The sequence below is a fragment of the Diplotaxodon limnothrissa genome, linkage group LG15 (assembly GCF_057381915.1).
Source record: "Diplotaxodon limnothrissa isolate DT_005_m linkage group LG15, D_limnothrissa_male_GT1.1, whole genome shotgun sequence".
NCBI lineage: Eukaryota > Metazoa > Chordata > Actinopteri > Cichliformes > Cichlidae > Diplotaxodon > Diplotaxodon limnothrissa.
This window is the reverse complement of record NC_140610.1, coordinates 31,438,010-31,449,677: the sequence shown is the minus strand read 5'-3', so window position 1 is coordinate 31,449,677 and position 11,668 is coordinate 31,438,010. Positions and strand designations below refer to the sequence as shown.

The window sequence follows — 11,668 nt, the reverse complement described above, 5'->3', positions numbered from 1 at the left end:
AATCACTGAGCAAAAAGCTCAGCTGGAGGAGATGTACGCAGGGTGGTGGCACTTCTGTACAGACTTTACTTTTCAGATCCAGAAGCTATGTTTGTTTCTCTGATGCAGCCCTAGGTGTAAACAGCTTGTTTCAGATTGATGGCATGCACCAAAATAAGGATCATTTTGAACTGTAAATCATGCAAAGCTGCTCTACTAAAGCTACCATCAGAGAGCAATGGCTGTCTTTTTTTTCTTTTCTTTTTTTAATGACATTAATGGCATTGAAATTTCACCGTAGCTTCACATCTATAAGCACAGTTTCAAATAGAAAATTACCCAGTGGTAATGTGGTTTGAGCGCTTTTATTTCTCAGCAAAAACAAGGCATTCGAATTCATATTAAAAATAGATCAATGACATTCTTTACAGAAATATAGAATATAGCGTTCCTCACTTTGAGGCAACATGGGAAAACAACACATGCTGCTTTTATTTAAAACAAAACAATTTTCAGGCTACAATAAGTAGCTTGTATGGAGCTTAGTGCATTGCACTTTTACACTAGGATAAAGAGAGAGCACTCAATCTGCTACATTTTCTGCAGATCGTGTCACTTTGTAATGCTTCAAATGAAGGGTAAGTTTGCATCATGTTCAAGCAAGACATCATTTTTCACAGTACAAACTGTCATAATGAATTCACAGTAATTTCGAGAAGTGCTCTCGTTCTTCAGTTTTCACTTTTCTTTTGAATTGAGAACTCCAACATGGGCTCGGTTTGAAGAAATGTAAAAAAAAAAAAAAAATCCTTGGGATCTAGAAACTGAAGTGGCTTGCTCTGTAGTTCTGGATGAGAGAAATCAGTTCAGACATGTCAGACACGTGCGGGTAAGCATTCATGACTTGCTCTACCATGTTCTGGGGGAATAGGGTGCTAAGCTGGATCCTCAGAGCCTTCCTCCGCTCGCTCAATGGGCTCTTAGCCCCACTGCTCAGCCTAGGGTCAGACAGGCTGCCCTGCACCCATGGGTCCCTGGGCAAGCTGTGGGTCTGTCTGTGGGAGGGCTGTCTGTAGTACTGCTTCTCTGCAAATTGAGAGGGAAGCTCCCCATTATGTGGTGGTAGAGCTGGACATGAGCTCCATCCATGCTGCTGGAGGTGGTGGTGGTGCTGCTGCTGGTGGCTGTTTGGGGATAGTCTGGTCTGCTGGTGACAGCACCTGCATTGACTGCACGTGGGGGGCTCACGCGATGCCAGTCCATTTGGCTGAGCGTAGTAACCCCCGTTCAGGCAGATCCTCGGGGCGTTGCCACCATAAGACCCAGAGTACTCATCTTGACTCAGGCTGTAGCTGGCCACCCCGCTGCTGCAGCTGTGCACAGGTTGCTCCCTGCTGTAGGCCATGTCATGGATATAGAGCCTGGACAGAGAGCTGTCCATGGAGCTGAAGGCTTCATCTATATCTGGGCTCGGGCAGTGTTGGAGACTTGAGTTCATTTGGTTTCTCGGGCTGCTGGTGTCCCTCTGACAGATGGACTGCTCCCCTGGCGAAGCCCTGTGTGACAGCTCATCTATGCCCAGAGGTGGAGGGGTGGAGATGTACCTGTGCTCCTGCTGATATGCAGCAGGGGAGATGTTCTTGGCTCTGTCTCTGTCTCTTAGGGCCCTCAGCTCATCAGCCACTGACAACTGGGACTGGTTGGCCCTCTCTGGATGGTAGAACTTACACTTTACTCCATAAGTGCATTTCTTTCCTAAAAGACAAAAATACAAATTCCCAAAATTAGAAATTGTGTCTGGGCCACTACAAGCTAAACTTTAGCTCAGGATGTGTGTAAAAGCCACTAGAATTACAAACAAATCATCTGCTCTCTTTGTTTCTTTGGCACTCACAGTGTAGGGCACTTTGTAGCTGTCTTATAAATGGATGTCTTTAAGTCCAGTCACTGACTGACTCCTCAGCTAAGCTCTTCCTGAGAGATCAGGGCCTTCCACAAATTTCAAATTCTCCAGTTGAAAAGTCACTGCTGAATGAGCGCAGACAAGTGAAGCCAGAGCCCCCTACTGGCTCAGTTTCTCCTCATTTGTTGGCCATAAAGCACATGATTTCAACATTTAACAACCTTACTTTTTTTTTTTTTTTTTTTTTTTTTTTTTTAAACAAAAAACTGTACCAGTCATTAAAAAAAGGTTGTGATGTGTTGAAATCTGAGTTTTGTAATGACATCTGGAGACTTTATACTTCCTCTGTGGGCTGAAAAATCATTCTATTCTTATGAAATATTGAGATAATGTCAGGAATACACTGTGGTCAGTCTGGGTTTATCTCCAGCATTTCCCACATTTACTACTTCGCAGTCAGAAAGTCTGGGCTTTACTGTTTTTTCTGGAGGGGGGAAGGTTTACTCAAGTTTCAAACTATTTTACATGCTGGTGATTACAGTTATTAAACTCCACACCAGATTTAAGGCTGTATTTTAGACACAGGCACATTCCCAGAAACCGGAGTATGTCATAAACTTTCCATTTGGTTGTGCCATATTGGAGAAAATTCCATATACAAAAGTAGACGTGAACTGAACCTGTGGCCCTCACTGAATTATATCAACTACCAAATGAATGAGCTGTTCACCTCAACAGTGGTGGATGACTTATTTGGATTTCAAGGTCATTTTTATCAATTATAGGGTGAATTACCACCGCTACCATTCTATATTTAATCATTAGTTATTATTAATTTCTAACTATTTCGTCCTGTTTCCCTCCCATCACCCCCAACTGGTCTTGGCAGATAGCCGCCTCTCACTGAGCCTGGTTTTGCTGGTTTTCTTCCTGTTAAAATTGAGTTTTTGAGCACTTTGGCAACAGTGGGAAGGAAAGAGGGTCATTTGATTGTTGGGGTTAATCGTCTTGTAGGGACTGAGAATTATTTTTGAACTTGGAATTATGCAAAGCTACTCACTGCTTAAAGCAGAATGTCTTCTTCAAAGTAAAATTAGCTTTATCAGTTACTATTGTCTGTAAAGGTTCTCAGTCATCCAGGTCATCATAGTCTAAGGAGCTTAGAAAGAAAAGCATCTGGACTTCTTTCAGTTGCTTGAAGATGTTTCACCTCTCATCCGAGAAGCTTCTTCAGTCCCTAGAACTGAAGAAGCTTCTTGGATGAGAGGTGAAACGGCTTCAAGCAACTTAAAGAAGTCCAGATGCTTTTTTTTTTTTCTTTCTAAGCTCCTTAGATCAGCTACTTTTAAACATAAATACTCATGATACTAGTGTAAAACGACCTGTTTGTATGCACTGGTCCTCTGCTGTGTGTGCTGAAGTTTGGACAGGAAATGCTGGTGGGAATCTTCTGATGCAAGAAATGCATCATATTTGCTTACTGTCATGTTTGCTTAACAGCAGTGTGTGTGTGTGTGTGTGGGTGTGTGGGTGTATCCCTGGTGACTGAACTTGAAATGGTATCTGCTCAGAAAACAAACCTCTATTTACACAGAAGTTCCATTGATTGTATATATTTTTTCTTATCTTTAGAGGAGCACAAGGAAGTGTAACATGAGCTGTCTGTTCAAATAGACCGTACTAACCATATGGACAATGCTGCAGCTTGTTTTCTGGGGTGCGTGGCTTCTTTCTCAGAAAATCATCAATAGTGGGACCATTCCTGCCCAGAGGATCATCTGGAGGCATGAACCTGCACCGGCACAGAGTTGCAGTTAGTCTAGCTGAACACATGGTCCAATAGTGGGGCAAATCACCCCCAATCAGCCATGCAAAACAAGTAACCCCCTTCAACCTGCCCCTTAAGAAGCCTTACTTGTCATTGGCGAATGTGTACATCAGCAGCCTCTCCTCTATGAATTTCTTCCACTGGAGGTTCTCTGTCTGCAGGTCGCGGTAGTTGTCATTGGACACGATGATGCCATCTGAGTCAAAGGCCAGCTTGACTATGTAGCGGTCATCATAGCACACCACCCTCTTCCCGTTTACGCAGCGGGATGGCGTGTACACCAGGATCTTCCTCCTCTCCAACTCGTGGAGAATATGTTGATCTATGGGACAAATATTATACAGGTTAGAGATTACTTTAAATGATGTGTGGTAACGTCCTTGACAGATACGAGACATTTATTCAGGCAGGTGACTGAGGCACCTTGTACTCCATGTGAGCTTTTAATCTTTTCTCAGTCTCTTTGTTTTTACAGTAAACATCACACCAGGAAGAAACAATTTGTGGATTTTTTTTACCTGACACTGATAATGGCAATAAAAGCTGACTGCAGCTTTCCGGAAAGCAGCTATTTTTAGCCGACATGATTGGACATGATTGGACATGAACGACGTGTAGGATTTCAGTTTTCATGCTTACACTTCCTCATTGTTTAAGGAGGCTCTATGGGTTCAATACCTGCTTTTCACAATGAAACGAGGTCATAACTATTGGATGGGCTCCATTGGAAGCCACCAGCTGCCAAACAAGATGACTCTAACAGCCAGGAAGAAGGGACAGGGATTTACCAGCAGCCATCTGTTATGTGCCCCACTGGCAAAGTACATGTTAAGAACACTTATAAAGATTTTATTTCCTTCAAATCCTCCGAGCTGTGGCTCAGGAGGGTGGTAATAGCAAAAGCACTAAGTACCAGTCCATTTACCATTTTTGTGATTGCTTTGCTAATAACCGATCAGACAGTGTGTGGCACACAGTGTAGTGGCATGCACTGTTTTCTTCAGCTTATTTAAATGAACTGCTTCTCTAACAGAAAAATGCATCATTTCCTGTGAAGCACACTTTTTCTGCCTGGAAACTCTGACTGTTTACAAGTGCTTCAGACTACATTAAAGCTTTACACTGATGAACTACAAAAAACAACCTGCTTTGTCGACCAGCATAGTTTCAGGTTGGGTTTCTTTATAACACGTGCACACACACAGGCAGCAGGACGTTCAGGCAGCTTCTGTGTATTTGATTATATTTGAGTCAGGAGTACTGTTGGTAAGCCAAACTTACAATTACAAAAGTATATGAGCTGAGGATGTACTAGTATTCAAATGGCATGATTTAACTGTAACATAAACACAGATTAAAGTTCCACTAATCAGTATACATTATATTGACAGTGTAATAAACCACTGAGTGTACTGTCACAGTGGCTGCTTGTCTCCATTTAAATGCTCTGCTAGTCTGTATCATCTGGATTTAGAAATATTAGACTGCATTTGGCACATTAAAGCAGATTCATTCTATGTACTGCATGCTGTATGCTGCAACTACCACTGCAAGCTCCTTTGGAACCCATGTCTGTTGACATAATCAGTCTTATATATGTTGTCACTGATGTGCTTTGCTCTGCAGTCTTCTGCTGGTTTTTTTGTGTTTTTTATGTTTGTGCACAGAAAGACCCACTGCAAAAGGAATAACATTCAGATTTTATCTAACCCTGAATTGAATAAGCTGAAGAAAATGGATGGACACATGGTCCTAACAGAAATAAAATGAATGACTGCAGCTTTATAATAGGCAGAATAACACACCCCACTGTGTGAAGCAGGAAAGGAGGAAATTCAATTCAGCTTTATTTATGTCAAATGCCAAATCGAACAACCATCACCTCAAGGCACTTTTATGTAGTAAGGTAAAGACCTTACAATGGAAAAGGGAAAACTGCAACAACCGGATAAACCAAGTAAGCACCTGGCAAAAGTGGGAAGGAAAACCCCTTTTAATAGAAAGACATTTCTTCCTGGTTACTGAGCCAAGAATCCCTGTAATCAAATTGAGGATCTTGAATGTAAATGCTGACAAACAAAACGCTGAAGTAATTATGGAATCATAACTGAAGCGTGAGTTAATCAGGCTTCACTTCTACTTCACCCTGACCAGGAGGATTCAATTATAAAGGCACTTTTTCATCAGTGAACAAGAATAATTAGTGGAGACTTGACAAACACAGCTGACCTGAGCTGAGTGCACAGCACTGTCAGGTGACCTTACCTGTGATGGGCGCCTCAGGCTTCGGCTGCTCCTTCCTCCACAGGGGGACGAACACAGTGATGTCGCGCATCCCTTTGTCCCAAAACCAGTTTACTGCCAGCTGGAGACCCTGGCACGAAAACACCTTCTTGTTGCCGTGGCTACAAAAAAAAAACAACGCATACAAAAACCATAGTGAACAACAGAAGAAAAAACAAAACAGAGAGCTTCTTCTTTTGCGCTAACGTGCACATTTTGCCCACACATGCTTCTCCCTTTTTCAGGAAACTAATGATGTTGCAAGTGTTCACTAGTTCATGATTGCACAAGCACAGAGATAAGTCGTTTTCAACGTAAGAGAGACTCTTCACGTGGAATTTGTGAGATCATTTATTAATGTTTTAAAATTCACAAAGTGGAAGCTTAAAACAAACAGCCTTCTCCAGCAATGTATTAATCGTGAAATTTTGAGGAAAACAGAATAAGGTTACATTTCACTACACTGCTGAATTGTGGTCATTGTCACACCTAGCCAGGAGAGCCTGAGACAACACGACACTTGTGTTTGTTCTAGTTCAACATTCATTCTTTGGAACAGCTCAACATTTATTCTCTGAAATACAAACCTACTGTATGAAGTCAAAAGGCTTCAGAAGAAGTAAACTGGATCGTTTTGCCTGCAGGAAAAGAATAAGGCGTGTGCTTGTGGGTGTTCCCCTTCTTTTCATCATCAGGAAGTGGCAAGATACTTTGCATACAACAGGTAACAAAGATAAAGCTTTTGGCATGAGCTAGTTTATGGATCCCAGATAATCTAGCTAATCTACCTTGCATAACTTTACAGATGACTCACAGATGACACTTTAAAATGATATTTCCTGTCTTGTTTAAGCTCCCAGAGAAGTCGAATGAGACCAGAGGGCTGCACGTTCATTCGTGAGTTAAAGGGAACAAAATAAAAGCAACTAATTAACTTTAGAAATTTAAATGAAAAAAGTGGATTTTTAAGAATAAATGAACAAATGAATTTTTTTATTTGTGGCTACTATAACCAAAAACAGTGCAGGAATGTAAAAAATTAATGCTTTTTATTTATTTATTATTGGTCTATTTTTCATGAATCAGTATTCTGATTCAACTCATTACCTACTTTATTACAGTTGTAAAGAGGTGTTGTTTAAGTTTTGATAAACTTGTGCATAAGAGTTACTGAATCTTTTAAACATCACATAAGAGGAAAAAGTAAAAAGCCACTTGAGCTACTTGATTCTGGCCTGTGTCAGACTGTGCTGGTGTTTGGCAGCAGTTTCCAGTGTAAAGTGCCATCTGCTGCTGTAAACATTAAAGCTGCAAGCTTAATAATTAGCTAAAACAGGTTAAAGTGTTCTGTAAAGCTGAGGGGAACTAGTGGGTGAAAAATGGTTTGTCTGTGGGTTTGTCACTGTGAGCGTCTTTCAGATTGGTGATATATAAATCCGTTCAGCTTTAAATCCTCATGTATTGCTGATAAAGTCTCAGTCTGCTGAGTAATGAGTTTACCCGAGCTGCCAGATCAGCAGTTCGTACCTCCAAAATGTTATAAACATGTCTTTTTTTTTTTTGTACATTTCTCATGTGTGAATCGTTCTCTTTTGATAAACGTGAAGAATTACTTGTCACATGTGCTGGAGCATAATGTTTTTTGTGTCAAGAGGGAATGAAGGGACGTGTCATGATTAATCTAGGTATGGGCTCAGAAATGACAGATTTATCAAACCAAGAATGTGGGGGTGTTTCAATCAAAAAACTAAAAAGATGTGGGTTTTTGCAAGAATCTTGCAAAAACACGGTGTGAACGGCAATGTGTAGGAGTAGTAGGTTTTTGTTTTTTTGTTGAGTTTTTTTTTACTTAGTGCTTTTTTTTTGTTTTTTCTGCAGCTGTCGGGCCTAAAATGTAATTACAGGTAATCCAGTTTCAATAAAGTGCAGCAGTAAAATCCCTTTGACTGATTTCCTTTACATGGCCACAAAAAACTAATCAGGAAGAAAGAGCAGTGAGAGGCTCTGATGACTGAGGACAGGAACTGGGTCTGTTTTTCCCATGAGACACTCAAGTTCCACTTAAACATGATAAACTGTACGTCAGCTTCAGAGCTGAAGAAGGGAAACAAAACAGGGAGACCGATGAGAGCTACCCCCCACAGCCTCTGAGGTTTCACACCTGAGGCTGGACTACAGTTACACCATCTTACCTGGGAATAAAGCAGTGACAGTAAATATCTGAGCCCTCTTCCTCTTTCAGCTCACTTCATGTCCTTACAGGAATATGCGTTATGAAAACATTGCTCCTTTGCTTTTTGTTTTGAATTCATGCCATACCGTCTTTGATTCGAGCGAAAACATTTTTCACTCCAAACTTCCTTGTTATCTACTTTGGGTGGAGGTGCAGATGCCAACCGTGAGATCAAATGGCGTTAATGTACAGTGCTACACGTGTAACAAGTCACGCTCGATACAAACATCACTTAAAGAGCTCAAACCTGACAAGTAAAACGCACTGTGGAATGGTCACTGTGTCAAAGGCCCTTCAGGGCACGAACATAATCTGGAATTGAGTGAAAAAACAAAAGGGAGAAAAGTGTCGGCTCAGATCATGTTTTCACTTCCCACGTCTTTAAAGAGGAAGTGTTTTGCAATCACATTTGTGAACTGAAACAAGTTCTGACATAGACAGACAAGTTAAACCAAAGTTATCCTCATTCAGCCTCACAGAGAGGAACGCGTCTCCGCTCTTTTTACTGCCTCAAACAAGTGTTTTTTGTTTTGTTTTTTCCAGGAAGTGACGAAGCGTGTTTTCTTTGCTGTGAAAAAACGGTTTGCTTCCTTGTGCCTTCGTGCCTGTCTGATAAATAAACTGAGCGAAGGGCTTCGGTACAGTTGTGAACAGCTGCCTAACACCCATCGGGTCTGTGGCACAAACTTGGGGTTAGAGTTAACTTCGCTCTCAGATGTTACCTTTCAAATCAACACTCTTACACACTTGTTCTGTAAGATCAGCTCCATTTCAGAGAGGCGAACATTCAATTAAAACTTTACGGGTGGATGTTGAGAAGCTCAGATAAGATGTATTCATTGCGTTTCACCCCCACCCACTCCGCCTAACACCTGACAGACACGGTTACTCTGATATGAAGAAGTATGAAGTTACTGTAGTGCACTGTAACTGGAGGACTCCTTCCACTGTACTTAATGCATAAGCATACATAAAGCGAATGTCATGTGCTGACTCACCTCATGGCCACGTTGCTGCCGTCTATAACCACCGGTCTGAATCCAGCTGCCGCTTCTCTGTCCGGTCCCGGTCTGGCTTGGCTGGGGCTGGGGCTGCAGCCTCTGGGCACCAGCTTGGGGCTGTTTGGCACGCTCCTGTTGTTGTGGGTGCGAGTGTGGCACGTCTTTATCAGCTCCTCCAAGATGTCATTGGTCTGGGCGTCGTGCCGGAGGCTCTCCAGTACCCTGAGGATGTCGCTGTAAGAGTATCCTAACTTGAGAAAGCGCTCCACTTTGGCGTCCATGGTTGCCAGCGAATCAGAGTGGCTCCTCTCCTCCTCCTTTGCGCGCTCGGGACCGTCTGGCTGGGGAATCCTACTCTTCGCCTCCTTATTGTGGCTCATCGGCGTTTCCACGGAGACAGCCTGTGTTTTGGAACAGTTGACAAGTGTCAAAAGAGGAGGAGGAGGAGAGGAGAAAGGCGAGGGGTGGAGACAGAGAGTGTCGGTATAAACACAGGAAGCGCAGCTGCGGTCTCACAGGGGTTTTCAGACAAATTGACTGTGGTTGATAGAATCTGCTCTGGTTACCACAACCTCATGACTGCGAACGCTTCACTGACGTCATGCTGGCTAAGAAAGCCCCTGTCTCTCCCTTTCTCTGTCTCTCCTCCTCCTCACACACACACACACACACACACACACACACACACACACACACACACACACACACACACACACACACACACACACTAGGAGAGGAAGCAAAGGGTCTGCACTGATCACAGCTCTAATTTTACCTACAGTCACACCCTGCTCTGCCAAATCATGAATGAATGGAACTGATGTGAGCGGCCTCTCCCATTCCACCCGCGTGCTGTTGCGCTCTCTGGAAAACCCCCTCTTGCGCTTCAGGTCCAAACACAGATCACAGTGAGTGTAGAGGTGAAGAAAAAATACTGCTGAATGACTCAGCCCACTTCTTCTGTTTGTCCTCCCACAAAGACAGAGCTATTTCGAGTAGGAGACCTTCACAATGTTCTCACACACGAAACCGCTGTGAGGAAGTGTCACTGACCCTTCAGCCTATACGCCATCGCACTTTTGTGCAACGCAGGATGAGCTGATTACTGTACTGCCCTCCGTGTGTTAACGCAACATTTCAGGTATGAGGAAGAAAGAACAAAGCAAACAAAAAGCAAACAAAAAGCAATCTAACAATCGTTTCATCTCTAAGAAGATTGTTCGACCTATAAAAGCTATTATTATCTCACCAGAACCAACATTCCACAAATATCTGTAAAGGAGAAGCTGTTTTCATCTGACACCACCTACAGTACTGTCAGCAAGGGGCTGCAGTCTGCACAGGCCTGCTGCAGCCTGCAGCAGACCACATCCTCTGCTGATCACTTGGTAAACTGCAAGCTCCTAGCACTGTTTTCTGAAAAAGCCACACTATCTCCCACAACCTCTGTGCTCAGGGCAGACCGCACGGTCTGGACCTGACACAGAGCTACACATGACAAGACTGCACCCTCAGCTCACATTCAGCACAAACAGCAGTCAGACTTTGAGTTCACACTTACAGATTCAGCAGGTAGTGGCTCGCAGCATTAATCTCTTTCCCTCTGTGTGTGTGTGGGATCTGCTCTCAATGAGTGACTTACATAGACAAAACCACTGGTCTGTGTGAAGCTGCTCTTATTACTCACTGGAGGAAGTAAAGGCTGCTGAGAAAAAAAAGGGGGAGAGAAAAAAACCCTCTATGACCAGTAAGGAAGAGAACATGTAAATAAGCCATCTGAACTTCCTTATGTGCAGCAGCCAGGGCTGATCTGGGATCTGGGAGTCAAAGGGATATGTTTGACCTTTCTCCTCGCTTTTTTTTTTCCAGCTCTTGTGATGTGGTGTAATAACTGAACTGGCCAAGTTAGACCAAGGCTTTAGACTGTTTCCATGAGCTGTTTGACATTTTCTTTTCAATTCAAGTGTGTTTGAGTTGCCTTCAAACACACAATCTGTGCTGATTTCTGCTATTTGTTGTCTGTTATGGGATTATGAGGAAGTAAGTCTACTGTCTGGCCTGGAGTTCAGTCGCTTAACATGTTTGTCTGAAACTGCAGGATGGTCACTGAGTGTAGAGTCAAAATTTGCCTGCTATATTTTCCATGTTGTGGCAAAAACAATGGTAGTATGTGTTAATAGTTATGTTTGAAGTAACATGGCTGTCTGATGTGGGCAACGGCCTAAAAAGGAGAGAAAGAAAACTAATGTGGAGTTTCAAAGGTGAGTCAGTCTTGTGAAACAGCTGCTGGTGAAAAATGAAGCCAGTGTGGAAGAAACCTGCAGTTCTTCTAATGGCCACTTGAGGCTTACTCGGTGTAATTCAGGGCTCAACTTTACTAAAAATCTTGAACATAATAACTCAAGAAGGATTTTCAAACTATTACCATATGTGCGAGGAGG

General features: G+C 42.7%; 1 protein-coding gene across 1 annotated transcript; it reads right to left on the bottom strand.

Annotated features, from left to right (window-relative positions):
* Positions 1-550: 550 nt before the first annotated feature.
* Positions 551-10,845, bottom strand: LOC146617760 (putative ribonuclease ZC3H12D). Its single transcript, XM_085372511.1, has 6 exons — positions 10,789-10,845; positions 9,225-9,628; positions 5,976-6,115; positions 3,798-4,032; positions 3,568-3,674; positions 551-1,734 (listed from the first exon to the last, which is right to left on the bottom strand). Exons 2-6 carry the CDS (start codon positions 9,605-9,607, stop codon positions 797-799), a joined length of 1,803 nt encoding a protein of 600 aa, XP_085228637.1. The 5' UTR covers positions 9,608-9,628; positions 10,789-10,845; the 3' UTR covers positions 551-796.
* Between the last annotated feature and the right edge of the window lie 823 nt (positions 10,846-11,668).